At 53.5% G+C, this 25,103-nt stretch overlaps 3 protein-coding genes across 3 annotated transcripts in view; 1 reads left to right on the top strand and 2 right to left on the bottom strand.

Annotated features, from left to right (window-relative positions):
• Positions 1 to 22,295, bottom strand: part of LOC142258671 (uncharacterized) — an 81,497-nt gene extending 59,202 nt beyond the window's left edge. Inside the window, exons 1-3 of the mRNA XM_075331293.1 lie at positions 22,194 to 22,295; positions 7,921 to 8,016; positions 36 to 212 (exon numbers count right to left, since the gene is read on the bottom strand). Coding sequence (XP_075187408.1) covers positions 36 to 212; positions 7,921 to 7,977 — 234 coding nt within the window. The 5' untranslated portion in view covers positions 7,978 to 8,016; positions 22,194 to 22,295. The remainder of the gene's footprint in view (positions 1 to 35; positions 213 to 7,920; positions 8,017 to 22,193) is intronic.
• LOC142258673 (uncharacterized) overlaps positions 1 to 25,103 on the bottom strand; it is a 333,416-nt gene that overhangs the window by 280,209 nt on the left and 28,104 nt on the right. The gene's annotated exons all lie outside the window — the stretch shown is intronic.
• LOC142258675 (uncharacterized) overlaps positions 23,766 to 25,103 on the top strand; it is a 128,561-nt gene continuing 127,223 nt past the window's right edge. Inside the window, exon 1 of the mRNA XM_075331301.1 lies at positions 23,766 to 23,934. Within this exon, the coding sequence (XP_075187416.1) occupies positions 23,908 to 23,934 (27 nt within the window). The 5' untranslated portion in view covers positions 23,766 to 23,907. The remainder of the gene's footprint in view (positions 23,935 to 25,103) is intronic.

Here is a 25,103-nt window from a genome sequence, read left to right as displayed (position 1 = left end):
CAGTGCCGTCCTGTATAATGTCCCAGCAGTGTCACCTCTCCAGTCAGCAGCTCAAGCATCTTGTTGGTGAGTTCCAGGATCTTCTGGTCACTGATGTCCTCATGTATCCGGGGGTGAGGTGGAGGCCCCGGGATTGGGCTCAGGGTTCCTCCCCGTCCTTCAGACACAGGGGTCTGACAGCGATCACTAGAGGTCTTCACTACTGTGTAATCCTGAGTGTGGAGACATTAATAATATCACTACAGACATTTCCAGAGTCCATCACCTCCCCGGTCATATCCTCTGTTATTCCCATAGATAATGATGTAATGTGATGACATCAGAACCCCTCACCTCCCCGGTCATATCCTCTGTTATTCCCATAGATAATGATGTAATGTGATGACATCAGAACCTCTCACCTCCCCGGTCATATCCTCTGTTATTCCCATAGATAATGATGTAATGTGATGACATCAGAGCCTCTCACCTCCCCGGTCATATCCTCTGTTATCCCCATAGATAATGATGTAATGTGATGACATCAGAACCTCTCACCTCCCCGGTCATATCCTCTGTTATCCCCATAAATAATGATGTAATGTGATGACATCAGAGCCTCTCACCTCCCCGGTCATATCCTCTGTTATCCCCATAGATAATGATGTAATGTGATGACATCAGAACCTCTCACCTCCCCGGTCATATCCTCTGTTATTCCCATAGATAATGGTGTAATGTGATGACATCAGAGCCTCTCACCTCCCCGGTCATATCCTCTGTTATCCCCATAGATAATGATGTAATGTGATGACATCAGAGCCTCTCACCTCCCCGGTCATATCCTCTGTTATTCCCATAGATAATGATGTAATGTGATGACATCAGAGCCTCTCACCTCCCCGGTCATATCCTCTGTTATCCCCATAGATAATGATGTAATGTGATGACATCAGAACCTCTCACCTCCCCGGTCATATCCTCTGTTATCCCCATAGATAATGATGTAATGTGATGACATCAGAACCTCTCACCTCCCCGATCATATCCTCTGTTATCCCCATAGATAATGGTGTAATGTGATGACATCATAGCCTCTCACCTCCCCGGTCATATCCTCTGTTATTCCCATAGATAATGATGTAATGTGATGACGTCAGAACCTCTCACCTCCCCGGTCATATCCTCTGTTATTCCCATAGATAATGATGTAATGTGATGACATCAGAGCCTCTCACCTCCCCGGTCATATCCTCTGTTATCCCCATAGATAATGGTGTAATGTGATGACATCATAGCCTCTCACCTCCCCGGTCATATCCTCTGTTATTCCCATAGATAATGATGTAATGTGATGACGTCAGAACCTCTCACCTCCCCGGTCATATCCTCTGTTATTCCCATAGATAATGATGTAATGTGATGACATCAGAACCTCTCACCTCCCCGGTCATATCCTCTGTTATACCCATAGATAATGATGTAATGTGATGACATCAGAACCTCTCACCTCCCCGGTCATATCCTCTGTTATCCCCATAGATAATGATGTAATGTGATGACATCAGAGCCTCTCACCTCCCCGGTCATATCCTCTGTTATTCCCATAGATAATGATGTAATGTGGTGTGAGGCAGTGACAGGGGTAATATTTGAAGACCGCTATGTGGCCCCCAGAATGTGTCTGGAAACCCTCTGAGTTTGTTATAGCTATTACGGGGACTATAGCACAAAGGGTAACAGGGAGACAGATCCCTCCTCCCAGTCCAGGTTTTGTAGCAATCCTCATGTCCGGCATTTTCGTTTAAAATCATGCAAAGCACAGCAGGGTGTGTCTCAGTTGAGAGCCAGGCTTGGTGAAGCTAACACATGCTGTGTGAGCTGGGCTGGCTCTGTGTGGAGTGAACACAGGCCAAGAGTGTGAGCCTAGGAGAACCTTACACAGATCCCTGCGGTTAACGGGGTCCTAAGGTAACAAGACTTTTTGATGCAAATAATTTGTCTATATGCACCGGCTGTGATCCGGAAGAGACTTTGACAGTGGGAAATTGGATCTATTTATGCTGCAACAATAAATAGACTGTTGGTGTGAACACGCTGCTGCCTCACTGCCTCACGTTTTTGCCCAAGCAACGCTGCTACCTCACATTATGGTGGAGAATGCGGGCATGGCAGCGTGGTTGCTAAGGGCAATGGCCTAAGAGGTACTTACCCGGAAAAAAAAATAATTTTTTTTTTACTGACTGTTTGCGGTGGATCGGCAGGTCCACGAAGCTTACAGGCGTTGCAGCCTGGTTGCTAGGGGCAACAACCCAGTTTTCACATGTTTATGATCAAGCCTGCAAAGTTACAGTTTAACTCAGCAGCCACTATGGAGGATCTTGTAAAGCAGCTGGCCCAGGCTAATGCTCAGCAGCAACAGGCTAATGCTCAGCAGCAACAAACCAATGTCCAGCTCCAGCGGGCGTTAGTTCAGCAACAGGAGACAAACAGCTTGTTGACTAAGCAGCTTTCTGCTCTGCGAGAAGCGCTCCCAGCGGTAACTCCAGGACATCCAGTCCTTCCTGCGGCCCAGGACAGAGTAAGGGCAGCACTTACGAGGATGAGTGCAGAGGATGACCCAGAAGCCTTTCTCTCCGTGTTTGAGAGGACCGCTGAGCGAGAGAAATTGTCTATCGACCGTTGGACTGATGTCGTGGCCCCGTTCTTGGTAGGTGAACCCCAAAAAGCCTACCTGGATCTCAGCACGGAGGATGCCAAGGACTATGGCACACTGAAAGGTGAGATCCTTGCACGAATGGGGGTTAACACTTATCTCCGGGCCCAACGAGTGAATCAGTGGTCTTTTGAGGAGGGAAAACCTGCACGCTCACAGGCCCATGTCTTACTGGACCTTGTAAAAAAATGGCTGCAGCCGGAGACCTTGAACCCCGGACAGATGATTGAGCGGGTGGTGATTGAACGGTTTGTGCGGACTTTGCCAGCCCCCATTCAACGGTGGGTGGGACAGGGGGACCCCGGTACCCTAGACCAGCTAGTGAATTTGGTAGAACGCTACACAGCTACCCAGGAGTTGGTCCGGGACTCTGCTTCACGGCGGGCACTCCGTAGGGATACGCCCCCTTCACAGTTGGTAAAAGACTCCCGTCCCTCCTCGGGTGCTGCCCCGTCTTCAGCCCTGGCAGAGAGTAAACCCCAGACTAAGGTCAGCCGGAGTCCCGGTTCCCCAAAGTCAGACACCCGAAACAGGGACACCTCTGCTGTTATGTGCTGGCGGTGCCATCAGCTCGGGCATGTGATGGCACAGTGCCCACTCACATCAGAACCCATGGACTGCCGGTACGCTCGCCGGGTATCAATGTATGCCCATACTGTTTGTACCGTAAGCACTGTTACTATGGGGGAGGAGCCCCATCTCTGCAAAGTACGTGTTAATGGCTATACAGCAGAGGCTTTGTTGGACTCAGGAAGTGTAGTGACTCTTGTACATGCCTCCTTGGTCTCCGGGGAAAACCCTACGGGACATAAAGTAGGGGTACTTTGTATTCATGGAGACCTACGTGAATACCCTATGGAAAGGGTCACCATTGCTACCTCGTGTGGAGAGGTTCAACATGAAGTGGGGGTGATGAAAAGACTTCCATATGCTGTTATTTTGGGAAGAGACTTGCCCCTGTTCTGGACATTATGTGGGAGGCGACTTAGCCCTCCGAGGTGTATGATTGAACCAGGCCCTGAGCCTCACGATCCCGACTCAGGGATACCTGCCGTAGGGGTCACCAGTATAGGGACAGAGTGTAACCCTGCCAGGTTCCCCCTAGAGGTAATGGCAGGAGAGGTTGAGCCACCCGAGGCAATCCCGGAGTTGAACGTGTCTCCAGATAATTTCGGAACAGCACAGCTCCGGGACCCCACATTGGCTCCTGGACGTGGAAATGTACAGGTAATTGATGGGGTACCCCAGCGGCCTGGTGCCAGGCTGGAAACTCCCTACATGGCTCTAAAGCGAGAGTTGCTCTATCGGGTTGATACAATCCGGGGGGAAATAGTGGAACAGTTGGTGGTCCCTCAGCCGTACCGCCGTCAGACCTTGGAATTGGCTCATAACCACCTAATGAGTGGGCACCTAGGTGAAGGGAAAACGCGGGAACGCATGTTTCAGCGGTTTTACTGGCCAGGGGTCGGCGCAGATATTAAGAGGTTCTGTGAGTCCTGCCCAGTTTGTCAGTTGACCGCACCAACGCACCGTTTCCGTAGTCCTCTGATACCTTTATCCATTATAGAGGTGCCTTTTGAGCGGATTGCTATGGATCTGATCGGACCCATTGTAAAATCAGCCCGTGGTCACCAGCACATCCTGGTAGTGATGGATTACGCGACACGTTATCCGGAGGCCATTCCACTACGTCACACCTCGGCGAGGCTTATTGCTCGGGAGTTGTTTGCTATGTTCTGTCGCGTGGGGTTACCCAAAGAAATCCTGACCGATCAGGGCACTCCCTTTATGTCTAAAATTACAAAGGAACTGTGCAAACTCCTCCAGATCAAGCAGCTACGCACGTCAGTGTACCATCCCCAGACTGATGGTCTAGTGGAACGTTTTAATAAAACTCTAAAGGCTATGTTGAAAAAGGTGGTCTCCAAAGAGGGGAAAGATTGGGACATGTTATTGCCCTATTTAATGTTCGCTATCCGCGATGTCCCACAATCTTCCACCGGGTTCTCGCCATTTGAGTTACTGTATGGCAGACATCCGCGGGGACTGCTGGATATAGTTAAGGAAACTTGGGAACAGGAGCCCACCCCTCACAAAAGCACAGTGGAATACGTTATGGGTATGCAGGATCGTATCACGGCAATAATGCCCATTGTTAAAGAGCATTTGCTGGATGCTCAGGCAGCCCAAAGTACTCAGTATAATAGAAAGGCCTCCATCAGGTCTTTTAAACCGGGAGATCGTGTCTTAGTCCTAATACCTACTGCAGAAAGTAAGTTCTTAGCCAAATGGCAAGGTCCCTATGAGATCCGGGAGAAAGTGGGGGAAGTAAATTATAAGGTGTATCAGCCAGGTAGAAGAAAACCAGAGCAAATCTACCATGTAAACCTGCTGAAGGCGTGGAAAGACAGGGAATGTATGGTGGCTGACGTAACGTTGGACCTAACCTTTTCAGGTGCCTTGACAACAACAAAGGAGGAGTCCCCTGATGATGAATTGGGAGTGAGGATAGGGGATTCTCTCTCAAAACAGCAGAGACGGGAGTCTCGGAGATTAGTGCAGCAGAATACGGATGTGTTCTCAAGCCTACCCGGCCGAACAACCGTAATCCACCATGATATTGTCACCGAGCCTCAAGTAAGGGTACGACTGAGGCCATACCGGGTACCAGAGGCTCGTAGGCAAGCCATTGCGGAGGAGGTAAAAAAGATGCTCCAACTGGGGGTTATTGAAAAATCCACGAGCGAATGGGCCAGTCCCATTGTGCTGATCCCGAAACCAGACAGTTCTTTAAGATTCTGTAATGACTTCCGAAAGTTAAATGAGGTATCGAAGTTTGATATGTATCCCATGCCCAGGGTCGACGAGCTGATAGAGAGACTGGGACGGGCCCAGTACTTCACGACTCTCGATCTCACTAAAGGTTACTGGCAGGTGCCGCTGACAGAGGCGGCAAAAGAAAAGACCGCTTTTGTCACGCCAGGGGGGCTCTATTACTATGTCGTCTTGCCATTTGGTTTACATGGGGCTCCGGCCACGTTTCAGAGATTAATGGACATAGTGTTAGAACCCCATCAACCATATGCCTCCGCATATTTGGATGACATAATCATCTACAGCAGTGACTGGAGCACCCACTTATCTCAGGTACAAGCGGTAGTGGATTCGCTCAGAGCTGCTGGTCTGACGGCGAATCCAAGCAAATGTGCTATGGGTCTCAAAGAAGCCCGTTACTTGGGGTATGTGATAGGCCAAGGGGTTATCAAGCCACAAGTAAACAAAATCGAAGCCATTCAAAACTGGCCTCGTCCCCTTACCACAAAACAGGTAAGAGCCTTTCTGGGTATAATGGGGTATTACCGACGATTCATACCCAATTTTGCTGGACGGTCGGCGCCTTTGTCCGATCTTTTAAAAGGGAAGAAGTCGGTCATGGTCCACTGGAATACACAAGCAGAGGAAGCCTTTCAGGTGCTAAAGGTAGTCCTATGTGGTCAGCCTGTCCTTGTCAACCCTGACTTTCAAAAGGAGTTTATAGTACAGGCGGATGCCTCTGAGGTGGGTCTGGGTGCAGTTCTGTCCCAGGAGGTAGATGGAGAAGAGCACCCGGTCACCTATTTGAGTAGAAAACTCACCCCGGCAGAGAAGAACTATAGCATAGTGGAGAAGGAGTGCCTGGCCATAAAATGGGCTCTGGAATCCCTACGCTACTACCTGCTGGGCGACACTTTCGCCTGGTGACAGACCACTCCCCTTTGGTCTGGATGAGGAATGCTAAGGAGAGAAATGCTAGAGTCACCAGGTGGTTTCTCTCCTTGCAGAACTTTCACTTTTCTGTGGAACACCGGGCTGGTAGGTTGCAGGGCAATGCGGATGCCCTCTCCAGGGCCCCCTGTATGTTGGCGAATGTTCAACCCCGCCCGTTTGAACTGAGGGGGGGGGATATGTGAGGCAGTGACAGGGGTAATATTTGAAGACCGCTATGTGTCCCCCAGAATGTGTCTGGAAACCCTCTGAGTTTGCTATAGCTATTATTGGGAGTATAGCACAAAGGGTAACAGGGAGACAGATCCCTCCTCCCAGTCCAGGTTTTGTAGCAATCCTCATGTCCGGCATTTTCATTTAAAATCATGCAGAGCACAGCAGGGTGTGTCTCAGTTGAGAGCCAGGCTTGGTGAAGCGAACACATGCCATGTGAGCTGGACTGGCTCTGTGTGGAGTGAACACAGGCCAAGAGTGTGAGCCTAGGAGAACCTTACACAGATCCCTGCGGTTAACGGGGTCCTAAGGTAACAAGACTTTTTGATGCAAAGAATTTGTCTATATGCACCGGCTGTGATCCGGAAGAGACTTTGACAGTGGGAAATTGGATCTATTTATGCTGCAACAATAAATAGACTGTTGGTGTGAACACGCTGCTGCCTCACGTTTTTGCCCAAGCAACGCTGCTACCTCACAGTGGTGACATCAGAACCTCTCACCTCCCCGGTCATATCCTCTGTTATCCCCATAGATAATGATGTAATGTGATGAGATCAGAGCCTCTCACCTCCCCGATCATATCCTCTGTTATCCCCATAGATAATGATGTAATGTGATGACATCAGAGCCTCTCACCTCCCCGGTCATATCCTCTGTTATCCCCATAGATAATGATGTAATGTGATGACATCAGAGCCTCTCATCTCCCCGGTCATATCCTCTGTTATTCCCAGATAAAGATGTAATGTGATGACATTAGAGCCTCTCACCTCCCCGGTCATATCCTCTGTTATCCCCATAGATAATGATGTAATGTGGTGACCTCACAGCCTCTCACCTCCCCGGTCATATCCTCTGTTATTCCCAGATAATGATGTAATGTGATGACATCAGAGCCTCTCACCTCCCCGGTCATATCCTCTGTTATCCCCATAGATAATGATGTAATGTGATGACATCAGAGCCTCTCACCTCCCCGGTCATATCCTCTGTTATTCCCATAGATAATGATGTAATGTGATGACATCAGAGCCTCTCACCTCCCCGGTCATATCCTCTGTTATCCCCATAGATAATAATGTAATGTGATGACATCAGAGCCTCTCACCTCCCCGGTCATATCCTCTGTTATTCCCATAGATAATGATGTAATGTGATGACATCAGAGCCTCTCACCTCCTCGGTCATATCCTCTGTTATCCCCATAGATAATGATGTAATGTGGTGACGTCACAGCCTCTCACCTCTCCTGTAAGATGGGAGAGGAGCTCCAGGGTGAGGTGAATGATCCTCGCCACCATTTTGCCTCTTTTCTTCAGAGGATTCTTTATTGGAGGAATCTGAATGGAGAAAAGATGAGAAGATAAAATAACGGAAACTTCACAGGAAACAACTCGGAGAAACGTTTCCAGAGGATCCGGCATTTACCCTTATTACCGGCTTCTGCCTGTAGGTGGCGCTGCACTTGCTCTGTGGCCAGCACTGGGGGCGGGGGCGCAGGCGCAGTGTGACATTAGTGTGGCTGGGACTTGTGGTGCCGCCCAGCAGGGAGTCTGTGTCTCTGCAGAGCGCTGGGATCTGTAGTTCTCCGCTCTGTGCTTGGGGAGGACACGTCCTACAGATTTCCTGAGGGGGTGACGTCACCGGAAAGGGCGGGGCAGAGCTGTGAGCGGGGCAGAGCTGTGGGCGGGGCAGAGCGGACGGATCCTGACCCTGAGGTGGAGAAGATTAAGCTTTTCCTCATTAGTAGGCTAGCTGCACATCAGCGTTTTTTTACCTGTAGGCAAAAAAACGCAAACTGCATGTTACTGGATCCTTTTTTTTTGGATTCCAACGCATGCCACCGCTAGTGACCTGAATGTTTTTTAACTGGATCCGTCTCCCGGATCCAGCATAAAAACGGACCATTCACTTGCGTTCGCATGCAGTTTTTTGGCTTATTTTTGACGGATCTGTTTTTATTAATGTCATCTGCCATTCAGCTCTGCTACATGGCCGGTGACAGCAGACACAGACAGAGCCATGTAGCAGAGCTGAATGGCCGCTGACAGCAGACACAGACAGAGCCGCACGATCAGAATGAAGTCGGATGAACTTCACCCGACTTCATTGTCATCCCGCGGCTCTGGCTGTGTGGCATGGCCTGATTTTCCCGAGTGACAGAAGTGATCGGCGCTATCAGCAGTGCCGTCACTGAGGTCACCCGCGGCCACAGCAGAAGTCCTTCCGCTGAGATCTGTGGCCGCGGGTAACCTGAGTGACGTCATCGCTGATAGCGCGACTCACTTCAGTCGCTGCGCGGAGCTCACAGAGAGCAGTCGTGCTCTGTGACCGCTCTCTGTCAGCTTCTGATGTAGCAGAGCTGAAAGAATCGTGGGACCTCGGTGGATTAGGTCGGACATGGAAGGGTATTTGGGGACTTTAATAAAGTGGTGAAAGAGGTTGTTGTTTTTTGGTCATTTATTACAAATAAAGGATTTTTTGGATGTGTGTTTTTATTTTCTTTAACTAACAGGTTAATCATGGAAGGAATCTTGGTGAGACATCTGCCATGATTAACCTAGGAGTTAATGGCAGCAGCCCATAGCTTACTTAACTTACATAACTTAGTGGCAGCTATGGGCTGCTGCCATTAACTCCTTATTACCTCAATTGCCACCGCACCAGGGCAATTCGGGATGAGCCAGGTAAAGTCCTGGGACAGTCGCATCTCATGGATGCGGCTATTCTGGGCAGCTCCAGGCTGATATTTTTAGGGTGGGGGGGGCTCCCCATAACGTGGAGCTCCCCATCCTGAGAATAACAGCCTTCAGCTGTGTGACTTTACCCTGGCTGGTATCAAAATTGGGGGGGCCGCACACCGTTTTTTTAAATTTATTTATTTTACTTCATGATATAGGCCTGCCCACCGGCATCTGTGATTGGTTGCAGTGAGACAGCTGTCAATCATCGTGGGGGTGTGTCAGACTGCAAACAATCATAGGCGCCGGTGGACGGGGAAAGCAGGGAATACGAGATTGAATAATGAGCGTCTGTTTTTTTCAAAAGAGAAGCCGCCGGAGCAGTGTGAACGCCGTGCAGTGCCGCGCCAGTGATCGGAAATCGGTTAGTATTTGAGAGGGGGGGGGGGGTGAGGGATAGACCGACATGGACAGGGAGAGAATAGAGACCGAGAGGGAGAGACCGACTGACAGAGATAGATTGACTGACATTGTTAGCTTGCTATAGATAGATAAAGATAGATGAATAATGATATATTGTGAAATATAAATATAGGATATATAGAGATATTATAATACATACGGTATATATATATATATATATATTTAGAAATATATATATTTCTTAATAAATATATAAATAGATATTATATATTATAGAATTTAATTGAAAATAAAGATTATGAAGATTTTAAAAGATAACTATGTGTTTCAGACCATGTTTATTACGGCAAAAAGGAACCATACAGCCGCATACAGCCGCAAGTGTGAAACCAGAATCCGGCGTCCACTGAAATACATTGCAGCTACTGCCGCAATGTACAGGATCTGCTGAGCTGCAGTTTTTGAACGGAGGCAAAAAATGCTACATGTTGCGGCTTTGCAACATGGTAAAAAACTGCAACTCACCGGATCCTGACATAGGCGCATGCAAACGCATGTTGCCGCAAGTCCATTGACTTTGTATTGAGCTGACAACGGATCCGGCAACATGCGTTTTGCGTTTTTCTGCCGACCGGCAGAATACCGCTGATGTGAAAATGGCCTTATAGAACTTTCCTCTCAGACTGGATTTTGCCTGCGGTCATTTCTTGGGGCTGCAGCTCGTGTATATCTCACAGGGAATGGCCTGAAGCTGCAGCACGGGGCTGTGGGGGCTTCTATAAGGAGGGAGATATGGGGGGCTACACAGGGCAGGGGGAGGGGCTGTGGAGGCTTCTATAAGGAGGGGATATGGGGGGCTACACAGGGCAGGGGGAGGGGCTGTGGAGGCTTCTATAAGGAGAGGATATGGGGGGCTACACAGGGCAGGGGCTGGGCTGTGAAGGCTTCTATAAGGAGGGGGATATCAGGGCAGGGGGAGATGCTGTGGAGGCTTCTATAAGGAGGGGGATATGGGGGCTACACAGGGCAGGGGGAGAGGCTGTGGAGGCTTCTATAAGGAGAGGGATATGGGGGGCTACACAGGGCAGGGGGAGAGGCTGTGGAGGCTTCTATAAGGAAGGGGTGATATGGGGGGCTACACAGGGCAGGGCGAGAAGCTTCTATAAGGAGGGGGATATGGGGAGCTACAAAGGGCAGGGGGAGGGGCTATGGACGGGAATATGGGGGGCTACACAGGGCAGAGGGAGAGGCTATGAAGGCTTCTATAAGGAATCTGGTGATTACACTAGGCAGGAGGCGACGCTGCATGTTTGGGGGGCTCTCACTGGGCAGGGGGTGATGCTACAAGTTTGGGGGGGCTCGCACTGGGCAGTGGGTGATGCTTCACGTTTGGGGGGCTTAGACTGGGCAGGGGACGATGCTGCACGTTGGGTAGGACTCGCAGGGAGAGAGGCTGCACGTTGGGGGGGGCTCGAACTAGATAGAGTGTGACGCTTCTCTTTGGGGGGGGCTTGCTGGGCAGGGGGCCATGTTACACGCTGGGGGAAGCTTGCTGTAGGCAGTGTTGCACGTTGAGGGGGGGCTTGCAGGGGGCCGTGTTGCACGTTGGGGGGGCTCGCACAGGGAACTCTGTGTATTATAATCTTAGTCACAAGCTGTATATGAAAAACAATCGGCACTGGGTGTAATTGCTCCTCGTCGTCCCACCTTAGAGACTGAGAGAACAGTGCGGAGTAATCCACATCATCCTCCGGTGTCCTCCAATGTATTCAATGAGAGAGGAATTTATGGTAAATGCAGAAATACAATTTTTACACCTAAAACGAACGGGACTCGGGTACAAGAGATTTTTTTTTATTTTTCATTGTCGTCAATGTCCAACATGGCTTAATTCTACGTATTGATTTGTAAAGTTGATTGTTACAGTATATATTTGTCTCCCCCACCCTCAATACCCTGTAGACTGTAAGCCCCTGAGGGTGTTGAGGTGAGACTACAACGGGTCCATTGAGCTCCGACAGCAGTGTTCAGATTATAATGTCATGTGTGCACCCGAGAAAGAATAAAATAACGGACTATGAGTCAGTTATAAACCTTCTCCATGACGGACGCCAGAGATTCTGCCTCAGTTTATTGTTCAGAAATCTATATAGTTCTAGGGAGGAGTAAAGGGTGTAGACAACATATATTCCAATCAAATATCACAGGCTGGACTCAGGACGTATAGGAATTTGCATAGTTTCTGCTGGATTGGTTATTCCAAACTTTGGGAATTCCTGTTTCTCATCTTCGTGGGCGTTGGCCAGGATGTAGGAGCCATCTTTGTTACATATGCTAGTATATTGTATTAAGGAAAATCACTGTGTGTGTGTGTGTGTGTGTGTATACACACACATATACAGTACAGACCAAAAGTTTGGACACATCTCCTCATTAAAAGTGTTTTCTTTATTTTTATGAATCTAAAAATTGTAGATTCACATTGAAGGCATCAAAACTATGAATTAAAACATGTGGAATGAAATACTTAACAAAAAAGTGTGAGACAACTGAAAATATGTCTTATATTCTAGGTTCTTCAATGTAGCTACCTTTTGCTTTGATTACTGCTTTGCACACTCTTGGCATTCTCTTGATGAACTTCAAGAGGTAGTCACCGGAAATGGTTTTCCAACAGTCTTGAAGGAGTTCCCAGAGATGCTTAGCACTTGTTGGCCCTTTTGCCTTCACTCTGCGGTCCAGCTCACCCCAAACCATCTCGATTGGGTTCAGGTCTAGTGACTGTGGAGGCCAGGTCATCTGGCGTAGCACCACATCACTCTTCTTAGTCAAATAGCCCTTACCCTTACACAGCCTGGAGGTGTGTTTGGGGTCAATGTCCTGTTGAAATAAATTATGGTCCAACTAAACGCAAACCGGATGGAATAGCACACCGTTGCAAGATGCTGTGGTAGCCATGCTGGTTATGTATGCCTTCAATTTTGAATAAATACCCAACAGTGTCAGCAAAGCAGCATCACACCTCCTCCTCAATGATTCACGGTGGGAACTAGGCATGTAGAGTCCGTCCGTACAACTTTTCTACAAAGACACGGTGGTTGGATCCAAAGATCTCAAATTTGGACTCATTAGACCAGTGGAAATCTGTGCTTTGGTCTGATGTCCATTCCTTGTGTTCTTTAGCCCAAACAAGCCTTTTCTGCTTGTTGCCTGTCCTTAGCAGGGGTTTCCTTGCAGCTATTTTACCATGAAGGCCTGCTGCACAAAGTCTCCTCTTAATAGTTGTTCTAGAGATAAGGTGTGTCCAAACTTTTGGTCTGTACTGTAATATATATATATATATATGTGTGTTAGTAAGAAACAAAAGCATTTATAAATATGTGTTAAGCTACATCAACTAAACTGCCGTATTTTTCGTTTTATAAGACGCACCGCATATTTAGAGATAAAAAAAAAAGGTAAAAAAAATAAAAATGGGGTCAGTCTTATACTCCGGTCTTGTCTTACCAGAGGGGGGGTGGCAGCGCTGGTGGAGCGGGATCACAGGTGGCAGAGGCTGTGCTAGCAGCGGCGGGTCAGTGGTGACAGCGGCGGGTCAGTGGTGACAGCAGCAGTGGCGGGTCAGTGGTGGAGCAGGCCGGGACTGCCACTCTGGGCGGGAGGGCTGGTCGCTGTGTGGACTGCGGTGGCTGACTGTGCAGTGAGTGTCACAGCCTGTCTGCAGTTGCGGTTCAAATAATGGCCCCCATAGCGGTGCGTGCGCAGATGGAGCTCTCATCCAAAAGCTCCATCTGGGCATGCACTGATTCCCAGCGCCATCATTTGAAACCGGGACTGCAGACATACTGGGACACTCACCGCACAGCCAGCCACCGCAGTTCGCACAGCCTCCCACCCACCCAGAATGTTAGCCAGCAGGACACCCACCCGCACGCAGGGACACGCACCCGGCCGCCCGCACGCAGGGGCACGCACCCGGCCGCCCACACGCAAGGGCACGCACCCGGCCGCCTGCACGCAGCAATACGCACCCGGTCGCCCGCACGAAGAGCTGCACAGACAGCTCCCCGGTAAGCTATATTCGGATTTTAAGACGCACCCCTCATTTTCCTCCTATATTTTTGGGAGGAAAAGTGTGTCTTATAATCCGAAAAATATTGTATATACCTGAGTCTATGAAATGGCTGAATTAAGAATTTTTGGTTACTTAATTCTTAGGCTACATTCACACGACCGATCCGTTTTTGCGGTCCGCAAAAACGGTTCGTGTTTTTCACGGATGCGTCCGTGTGGCATCCGTTCCGTATACGGTCCGTGTGTCATCCGTTTTTTTTTTTGCGGACCGCAAAAAACGGAAGTAGCAAGGAAGATAAATAGATGCGTAGATATAGAGATGGATAGATAGAGATAGAGACAGAGAGATAGAGGGATGAATGAATGAATGGAGGGATAGATAGATAATGGATAGATGAATAGATGAGAAAGACATATATAATGTCCCACCCCCCTGCATATTCTAAGCTGGCACCCTTTAGTGACTTTCATGTGGCACTAAAGGGTGCTTAAGGCCCTGTCACACACAGAGATAAATCTTTGGCAGATCTGTGGTTGCAGTGAAATTGTGGACAATCGGTGCCAGGTTTGTGGCTGTGTACAAATGGAACAATATGTCCATGATCTCACTGCAACCACAGATCTGCCAAAGATTTATCTGTGTGTGTGACAGGCTTTTAGCCTTGTATTTAGCCAAAAAAATAAATAATAAAAAAAAAACCAAAACACGTGAGGTCCCCCCATCTTTTGTAGCCAGCTAGGGTAAAGCAGACGGCTGCAGCCTGCAAACCACAGCTGGCAGCTTTACCTTGGCTGATAATCCAAAACAGAGGGCACCCCACGCTGTTATATTACATTAAATAAATAATTTAAAACAAAAAACACGGGGTTCCCCCCCAAATTGGATCACCAGCCAAGGTAAAGCAGACAGCTGTGGTCTGGTATTCTCAGACTAGGGAGGTCCACTGTTATTAGACACTCCCCAGTCTAAAAATAGCAGGCTGCAGCAGCCCCAGAAGTGGCGCATCCATTAGATGTGCCAATCCTGGTGCTCCGCCCCAACTCAACCCGTTGCCCTGGTGCGGTGGCAAACGGGGTAATATATGGGGTTGATGCCAGATGTGTAATGTCATCTGGCATCAAGCCCTGGTGTTAGTGATGTCACGCGTCTATCAAGTACCCGACATCACCAACCCAGTCAGTAATAAAAAAAAATAGACAACAAAAAAAGTTTTATTTGAAAAAAAAAAAACCACTCCCCAAAACATTGCCTCTTTCACCAATTTATTGACAAGAACAATCAAATCCGGGTCCGGCGTAATCCAATAAGGGGATCCCACGACGATCCATACCATAGTCAATGTCCCAGTTAATGAAGAACATTCCCCATTGGCTGGGAGAGTAATGCAGTGACCTGAGCTAACATCAATAGGTCAGCCCAGGTCACTGCAGGGGATGACGAGCGCTGCTGTCAGGAGGTTAGATGAGATCATTACCTGCTGTGACGATCTCCTGCTCTCCTGACGTCACGCTGTCACTGACTTCTATGCCCGCTGTGTTCACAGCGAAGAATTGCGGGAGCCTGTGATGTCACCGCTAGTGACAGTATCGGGCCACCCGCGAGACGTGACGTGAAAACGCGGCGGACATAGACGGCAGTGACAAGCGCTGACGTCGGAAGAGCAGGAGATCGTCACCGCAGGTAATGATCTCATCTAACCTTCTGACAGCAACGCTCGTCATCCCCGCGGCTGCACGCACTGCAATGTGAGAAGCTGCTGATACTGCAGGGCAGGCAGACACTGACACACTGCAGTGCGAGCAGCTGCGGGGCTGGCAGGGAGCAGGACACAGACTGCACGGGCACCCGACGAAGGTCACACGGAAGCGCTTCCATGCGGCTTCCGGGGATTTGGCGGGCCCATTGACTTGTATTGAGTCACGGTCCGTTATTACAGAACAGAATAAGACATGCTCCATAATAACAGAACGGACATACGGCATCCGATGTGTTTTTTTGTAGGATCGGATGCACATGGAAGTTCTTCCATGTGCCATCAGATCCTACACAAAAGACATTGAAAAGATGGTCCTGTCCATGGGTCCACAAAAAAACAGGAACTGACCAGGACAAACGGTCGTGTGAATGAGCCCTTATCCTCAACAAGGGCAGGGTCCGCTCCCCTCTGTTCTCGTCTGTCAGTGTTATATATTTGTATCCCCGACCTTCTGTCTCCTCCCCATTACCCTGTAGACTGTGAGCCCCCGAGGGCAGGGTCCGCTCCCCTCTGTACCCGTCTGTCAGTGTTATATATTTGTATCCCTGACCTACTGTCTCCTCCCCATTACCCTGTAGACTGTGAGCCCCCGAGGGCAGGGTCCGCTCCCCTCTGTACCCGTCTGTCAGTGTTATACACATGCATCCCCGCCCTACTGTCTCCTCCCCATTCCCCTGTAGACTGTGAGCCCCTGAGGGCAGGGTCCGCTCTCCTCTGTACCCGTCTGTCAGGATTGGTTTATTCACTGTGCGGGGTCTGTGGCTTTCTCTCCCCCATGTCTAGTGCGGGGTCTGTCGCTCTCTCCCCCATGTGTAGTGCGGGGTCTGTCTCTCCCCCCCCTCATGTGTAGTGCGGGGTCTGTCGCTCTCTCCCCCATGTGCAGTGCGGGGTCTATCGCTCTCTCCCCCATGTGCAGTGCGGGGTCTGTCGCTCTCTCCCCCATGTGCAGTGCGGGGTCTGTCGCTCTCTCTCCCCTCATGTGTAGTGCGGGGTCTGTCGCTCTCTCCCCCATGTGTAGTGCGGGGTCTGTCGCGCTCTCTCCCCCATGTGTAGTGCGGGGTCTGTCGCTCTCTCCCTCATGTGTAGTGCGGGGTCTGTCGCTCTCTCCCTCATGTGTACTGCGGGGTCTGTCGCTCTCTCTCCATGTGTAGTGCGGGGTCTGTCGCTCTCTCTCTCCCCCATGTGTAGTGCGGGGTCTGTCCCTCTCTCCCCCATGTGTAGTGCGGGGTCTGTCGCTCTCTCTCCCCCATGTGTAGTGCGGGGTCTGTCGCTCTCTCTCCCCCATGTGTAGTGCGGGGTCTGTCGCTCTCTCTCCCCCATGTGTAGTGCGGGGTCTGTCGCTCTCTCTCCCCCATGTGTAGTGCGGGGTCTGTCGCTCTCTCTCCCCCATGTGTAGTGCGGGGTCTGTCGCTCTCTCTCCCCCATGTGTAGTGCGGGGTCTGTCGCTCTCTCTCCCCCATGTGTAGTGCGGGGTCTGTCGCTCTCTCTCCCCCATGTGTAGTGCGGGGTCTGACGCTCTCTCTCCCTCATGTGTAGTGCGGGGTCTGTCGCTCTCTCTCCCTCATGTGTAGTGCGGGGTCTGTCGCTCTCTCTCCCTCATGTGTAGTGCGGGGTCTGTCGCTCTCTCTCCCTCATGTGTAGTGCGGGGTCTGTCTCTCTCTCCCCCATGTGTAGTGCGGGGTCTGTCGCTCTCTCCCCCCCATGTGTAGTGAGGGGTCTGTCGCTCTCTCTCCCTCATGTGTAGTGCGGGGTCTGTCTCTCTCTCCCCCATGTGTAGTGCGGGGTCTGTCGCTCTCTCCCCCCCCATGTATAGTGAGGGGTCTGTCGCTCTCTCCCCCCCCCATGTGTAGTGCGGGGTCTGTCGCTCTCTCTCCCCCATGTGTAGTGCGGGGTCTGTCGCTCTCTCTCCCCCATGTGTAGTGCGGGGTCTGTCGCTCTCTCTCCCCCATGTGTAGTGCGGGGTCTGTCGCTCTCTCTCCCCCATGTGTAGTGCGGGGTCTGTCGCTCTCTCTCCCCCATGTGTAGTGCGGGGTCTGTCGCTCTCTCCCCCATGTGTAGTGCGGGGTCTGTCGCTCTCTCTCCCCCATGTGTAGTGCGGGGTCTGTCGCTCTCTCTCTCCCTCATGTGTAGTGCGGGGTCTGTCGCTCTCTCCCCCCCCCATGTGTAGTGAGGGGTCTGTCGCTCTCTCCCCCTCCCATGTGTAGTGCGGGGTCTGTCGCTCTCTCTCCCCCATGTGTAGTGCGGGGTCTGTCGCTCTCTCTCCCCCATGTGTAGTGCGGGGTCTGTCGCTCTCTCTCCCCCATGTGTAGTGCGGGGTCTGTCGCTCTCTCCCCCATGTGTAGTGCGGGGTCTGTCGCTCTCTCTCCCCCATGTGTAGTGCGGGGTCTGTCGCTCTCTCTCTCCCTCATGTGTAGTGCGGGGTCTGTCGCTCTCTCTCTCCCTCATGTGTAGTGAGGGGTCTGTCGCTCTCTCTCCCTCATGTGTAGTGAGGGGTCTGTCGCTCTCTCTCCCTCATGTGTAGTGAGGGGTCTGTCGCTCTCTCTCCCTCATGTGTAGTGAGGGGTCTGTCGCTCTCTCTCCCCCTCATGTGTAGTGCGGGGTCTGTCACTCTCTCTCTCCCCCATGTGTAGTGCGGGGTCTGTCGCTCTCTCTCCCCCATGTGTAGTGCGGGGTCTGTCGCTCTCTCTCCCCCATGTGTAGTGCGGGGTCTGTCGCTCTCTCCCCCATGTGTAGTGCGGGGTCTGTCGCTCTCTCTCCCCCATGTGTAGTGCGGGGTCTGTCGCTCTCTCTCTCCCTCATGTGTAGTGCGGGGTCTGTCGCTCTCTCTCTCCCTCATGTGTAGTGCGGGGTCTGTCGCTCTCTCTCCCTCATGTGTAGTGAGGGGTCTGTCGCTCTCTCTCCCTCATGTGTAGTGAGGGGTCTGTCGCTCTCTCTCCCTCATGTGTAGTGAGGGGTCTGTCGCTCTCTCTCCCCCTCATGTGTAGTGCGGGGTCTGTCACTCTCTCTCTCCCCCATGTGTAGTGTGGGGTCTGTCGCTCTCTCTCCCCCATGTGTAGTGTGGGGTCTGTCGCTCTCTCTCCCCCATGTGTAGTGCGGGGTCTGTCGCTCTCCCCCCCCCCCCATGTGTAGTGCGGGGTCTGTCGTTGCACCCTCCATAGTGGGTCTTTATAGTGGAGAGTATCGTAGTGAGGAGAAGATGCTGAATACCATGAAACTGGTGACAATGAGGAAATAACGTTTTGTTATGAAATCCCCGGGGTCTGATTCCTGCACAAAAGCTTCCGAATACGAGGAAAACAGACGCAGACTCAGAGAAGGTCACACACACTCCGGGACCCCTCAGTGATGACCCCCCCACAGGTCACACACACTCCGGGACCCCTCAGTGATGGCCGCGCTCCCCCCACAGGTCACACACACTCCGGGACCCCTCAGTGATGACCCCCCACAGGTCACACACACTCCGGGACCCCTCAGTGATGACCCCCCACAGGTCACACACACTCCGGGACCCCTCAGTGATGGCCCCCCACAGGTCACACACACTCCGGGACCCCTCAGTGATGGCCCCCACAGGTCACACACACTCTGGGACCCCTCAGTGATGGCCCCCCCACAGGTCACACACACTCCGGGACCCCTCAGTGATGGCCGCGCTCCCCCCACAGGTCACACACACTCTGGGACCCCTCAGTGATGACCCCCCCACAGGTCACACACACTCTGGGACCCCTCAGTGATGACCCCCCACAGGTCACACACACTCCGGGACCCCTCAGTGATGACCCCCCACAGGTCACACACACTCCGGGACCCCTCAGTGATGACCCCCCACAGGTCACACACACTCCGGGACCCCTCAGTGATGTCCCCCCACAGGTCACACACACTCCGGGACCCCTCAGTGATGACCCCCCACAGGTCACACACACTCCGGGACCCCTCAGTGATGTCCCCTCACAGGTCACACACACTCCGGGACCCCTCAGTGATGACCCCCCACAGGTCACACACACTCCGGGACCCCTCAGTGATGACCCCCCACAGGTCACACACACTCCGGGACCCCTCAGTGATGGCCCCCCACAGGTCACACACACTCCGGGACCCCTCAGTGATGGCCGCGCTCCCCCCCACAGGTCACACACACTCCGGGACCCCTCAGTGATGTCCCCCCACAGGTCACACACACTCCGGGACCCCTCAGTGATGGCCCCCCACAGGTCACACACACTCCGGGACCCCTCAGTGATGGCCGCGCTCCCCCCACAGGTCACACACACTCCGGGACCCCTCAGTGATGACCCCCCACAGGTCACACACACACTCCGGGACCCCTCAGTGATGTCCCCCCACAGGTCACACACTCCGGGACCCCTCAGTGATGGCCCCCCACAGGTCACACACACTCCGGGACCCCTCAGTGATGGCCGCGCTCCCCCCACAGGTCACACACACTCCGGGACCCCTCAGTGATGACCCCCCACAGGTCACACACACTCCGGGACCCCTCAGTGATGACCCCCCACAGGTCACACACACTCCGGGACCCCTCAGTGATGACGCCCCACAGGTCACACACACTCCGGGACCCCTCAGTGATGGCCGCGCTCCCCCCACAGGTCACACACACTCCGGGACCCCTCAGTGATGGTTGCGCTCCCCCCACAGGTCACACACACTCCGGGACCCCTCAGTGATGGTTGCGCTCCCCCCACAGGTCACACACACTCCGGGACCCCTCAGTGATGGTTGCGCTCCCCCCACAGGTCACACACACTCCGGGACCCCTCAGTGATGGCCCCCCACAGGTCACACACACTCCGGGACCCCTCAGTGATGGCCGCGCTCCCCCCACAGGTCACACACACTCCGGGACCCCTCAGTGATGACCCCCCACAGGTCACACACACACTCCGGGACCCCTCAGTGATGTCCCCCCCACAGGTCACACACACTCCGGGACCCCTCAGTGATGGCCCCCCACAGGTCACACACACTCCGGGACCCCTCAGTGATGGCCGCGCTCCCCCCACAGGTCACACACACTCCGGGACCCCTCAGTGATGACCCCCCACAGGTCACACACACTCCGGGACCCCTCAGTGATGGCCGCGCTCCCCCCACAGGTCACACACACTCCGGAACCCCTCAGTGATGGCCGCGCTCCCCCCACAGGTCACACACACTCCGGGACCCCTCAGTGATGGCCGCGCTCCCCCCACAGGTCACACACACTCCGGGACCCCTCAGTGATGGCCGCGCTCCCCCCACAGGTCACACACACTCCGGGACCCCTCAGTGATGACCCCCCACAGGTCACACACACACTCCGGGACCCCTCAGTGATGTCCCCCCACAGGTCACACACACTCCGGGACCCCTCAGTGATGGCCCCCCACAGGTCACACACACTCCGGGACCCCTCAGTGATGGCCGCGCTCCCCCCACAGGTCACACACTCCGGGACCCCTCAGTGATGACCCCCCACAGGTCACACACACTCCGGGACCCCTCAGTGATGACCCCCCACAGGTAACACACACTCCGGGACCCCTCAGTGATGACCCCCCACAGGTCACACACACTCCGGGACCCCTCAGTGATGACCCCCCACAGGTCACACACACTCCGGGACCCCTCAGTGATGTCCTCCCACAGGTCACACACACTCCGGGACCCCTCAGTGATGACCCCCCACAGGTCACACACACTCCGGGACCCCTCAGTGATGACCCCCCACAGGTCACACACACTCCGGGACCCCTCAGTGATGACCCCCCACAGGTCACACACACTCCGGGACCCCTCAGTGATGGCCCCCCACAGGTCACACACACTCCGGGACCCCTCAGTGATGGCGCCCCACAGGTCACACACACTCCGGGACCCCTCAGTGATGACCCCCCACAGGTCACACACACTCCGGGACCTCTCAGTGATGACCCCCCACAGGTCACACACACTCCGGGACCCCTCAGTGATGTCCCCCCACAGGTCACACACACTCCGGGACCCCTCAGTGATGACCCCCCACAGGTCACACACACTCCGGGACCTCTCAGTGATGACCCCCCACAGGTCACACACACTCCGGGACCCCTCAGTGATGGCCCCCCACAGGTCACACACACTCCGGGACCCCTCAGTGATGACCCCCCACAGGTCACACACACTCCGGGACCCCTCAGTGATGACCCCCCACAGGTCACACACACTCCGGGACCCCTCAGTGATGGCCCCCCACAGGTCACACACACTCCGGGACCCCTCAGTGATGTCCCCCCCACAGGTCACACACACTCCGGGACCCCTCAGTGATGGCCGCGCTCCCCCCACAGGTCACACACACTCCGGGACCCCTCAGTGATGGCCCCCCACAGGTCACACACACTCCGGGACCCCTCAGTGATGTCCCCCCACAGGTCACACACACTCTGGGACCCCTCAGTGATGACCCCCCACAGGTCACACACACTCCGGGACCCCTCAGTGATGGCCGCGCTCCCCCCACAGGTCACAGAGGAGTCCCCGTCTCTACAGCCCGCGCTGCCCCTGCACAGAGGAGCCGGGGACACTCACAGCTGCAGCAATGAGGCCGCTTCTTCTGCTGGGATGTAGCGGAGGGGATGTGCGGGGTTTCCCGGGGCAGGCAGCGGGGGCCGCGTCCTGTGCTGAGGGGCTCCGGCTCCTCCGCTCTCTGATTTCCTGAGGAGGGTGACGTAACCGGAAGAGGCGGGGCAGAGCTGTGGGCGGGGCAGAGCTGTGGGCGGGGCTGTGGCGGCTTCTATAAGGAGGGGATATGGGGGGCTACACAGGGCAGGGGGAGAGGCTGTGGAGGCTTCTATAAGGAGGGGGATATGGGGGGCTACACAGGGCAGGGGGAGAGGCTGTGGAGGCTTCTATAAAGAGGGGGATATGGGGGGGCTACACAGGGCAGGGGGAGGGGCTGTGGAGGCTTCTATAAGGAGGGGATATGGGGGGCTACACAGGGCAGGGGGAGGGGCTGTGGAGGCTTCTATAAGGAGGGGGATATGGGGGGGCTACACAGGGCAGGGGGAGGGGCTGTGGAGGCTTCTATAAGGAGGGGATATGGGGGGCTACACAGGGCAGGGGGAGGGGCTGTGGAGGCTTCTATAAGGAGGGGGATATGGGGGCTACACAGGGCAGGGGGAGGGGCTGTGGAGGCTTCTATAAGGAGGGGATATGGGGGGGCTACACAGGGCAGGGGGAGGGGCTGTGGAGGCTTCTATAAGGAGGGGATATGGGGGGCTACACAGGGCAGGGGGAGGGGCTGTGGAGGCTTCTATAAGGAGGGGGATATGGGGGGCTACACAGGGCAGGGGGAGAGGCTGTGGAGGCTTCTATAAGGAGGGGGATATGGGGGGCTACACAGGGCAGGGGGAGAGGCTGTGGAGGCTTCTATAAGGAGGGGGATATGGGGGGGCTACACAGGGCAGGGGGAGGGGCTGTGGAGGCTTCTATAAGGAGGGGATATGGGGGGCTACACAGGGCAGGGGGAGGGGCTGTGGAGGCTTCTATAAGGAGGGGGATATGGGGGGCTACACAGGGCAGGGGGAGGGGCTGTGGAGGCTTCTATAAGGAGGGGGATATGGGGGGCTACACAGGGCAGGGGGAGAGGCTGTGGAGGCTTCTATAAGGAGGGGGATATGGGGGGCTACACAGGGCAGGGAGAGGGGCTGTGGAGGCTTCTGTAAGGAAGGGGGGATATGGGGGTGATAACACCGAGCAGATACTGTGGAGGCTTTCATAAGGAATGTGGGGGTTACACTAGGCAGGAGGATTGCAGGAGGCAATGTGGAACAGTTTGGGGGGCTTGCAGTTGCCATAGAGTAATTCCGCACGTTTGAGGGGGTGGGTGTTTCTCGCTCTGGGCAATGGGCCATGTTGCACGTTGTGGGGTCTCACAGGGGAGAGGCTGCATGTTGTGGGGGGGGACTCGTACTGGGAAGAGAGCGATGCACGTTGGGGGGGGGCTCGAACTGGGCAGGGGGTGACACTGCATGTTGGGGGACTCGCAGGGGGGCGACTCTGCACGTTGTGGGGGCTCACACTAGGCAGAGGGTGACGCTGCGCTTTGGGAGGGCTTGCTTGGCAGGGGTCCATGTTGCATGTTGGGGGGATCTCACAGGGATATCTGTTGTGTATTGTTAATCTTTGTTTCTCATACACAGCTTGTGGCTATCGGCGCTGGGTGTAATTGCCCCCCGTCGTCCCACCTTAGAGGCGGAGAGAACAGTGCAGTGTAATCCACATCATCCTCCGGTGTCCTCCAATGTATTCAATGAGAGAGGAATTTATGGTAAATGCAGAAATACAATTTTTACACCTAAAACGCAGGGGACTCGGGTACAAAAGATTTTTTCTTTCATTGTCGCCAATGTCCAACATGGCCTAATTCTACGTATTGATTTGTAAAGTTGATTATGTTTGTACCCTTGACCTTCTATCACCCCCACCCTCATTACTCTGTAGACTGTAAGGGTACCGTCACACTCAGCGACGCTCCAGCGATCCCACCAGCGATCTGACCTGTCAGGGATCGCTGGCGCGTCACTGGTGAGCAGTCAGTCAGGCAGATCTCCACAGCGATCAGAGATCAGCCACCAGCGACCTGTGTAACGACACTGTACTTGGTAACCATAGAACACATCGGGTTACTAAGCAAATCGCTTTGCATGGTTACCCCATGTGTACCTTGGCTACGTGTTCAGGGAGCTGGTGTCTAGCAGCTGCGGACGCTGGTAACCAAGGTACATATCGGGTATCCAAGCAAAGCGCTTTGCTTGGTTACCCGATGTGTACCTTGGTTACCAGCATCCGCAGCTGTCAGAAGCCGGCTCCCTGCACATTCAGATCGTTGCTCTCTCGCTTTCAAACACAGCGATGTGTTCTTCACAGCAGGAGAGCAACGTGCAAAAAAAGAACCAGAGCAGTGTGTAACGATCAGCGATTTCACAGCAGGGGCCAGGTCGCTGCTTAGTGTCACACACAGCGAGATCGCTAATGAGGTCACTGGTACGTCACAAAAACCGTGACACAGCAGCGATATCGCTATGTGAGAAGTACCCTAAGTCCCCGAGGGCAGGGTCCGCTCCCCTCTGTACCCGTCTGTCAGTGTTATATATTTGTATCCCCGCCCTACTGTCTCCTCCCCATTACCCTGTAGACTGTAAGCCCCCGAGGGCAGGGTCCGCTCTCCTCTGTACCCGTCTGTCAGTGTTATATATTTGTATCCCCGACCTACTGTCTCCTCCCCATTACCCTGTAGACTGTGAGCCCCCGAGGGCAGGGTCCGCTCCCCTCTGCACCCGTCTGTCAGTGTTATATATTTGTATCCCCGACCTACTGTCTCCTCCCCATTACCCTGTAGACTGTGAGCCACCGAGGGCAGGGTCCGCTCCCCTCTGTACCCGTCTGTCAGTGTTATATATTTGTATCCCCGACCTACTGTCTCCTCCCCATTACCCT

Source organism: Anomaloglossus baeobatrachus, assembly GCF_048569485.1.
Source record: "Anomaloglossus baeobatrachus isolate aAnoBae1 chromosome 1 unlocalized genomic scaffold, aAnoBae1.hap1 SUPER_1_unloc_4, whole genome shotgun sequence".
In the NCBI taxonomy this organism is placed as follows: domain Eukaryota; kingdom Metazoa; phylum Chordata; class Amphibia; order Anura; family Aromobatidae; genus Anomaloglossus; species Anomaloglossus baeobatrachus.
Note: the sequence above shows the minus strand (reverse complement) of the source record. Positions and strands in the feature narration are given on the sequence as shown.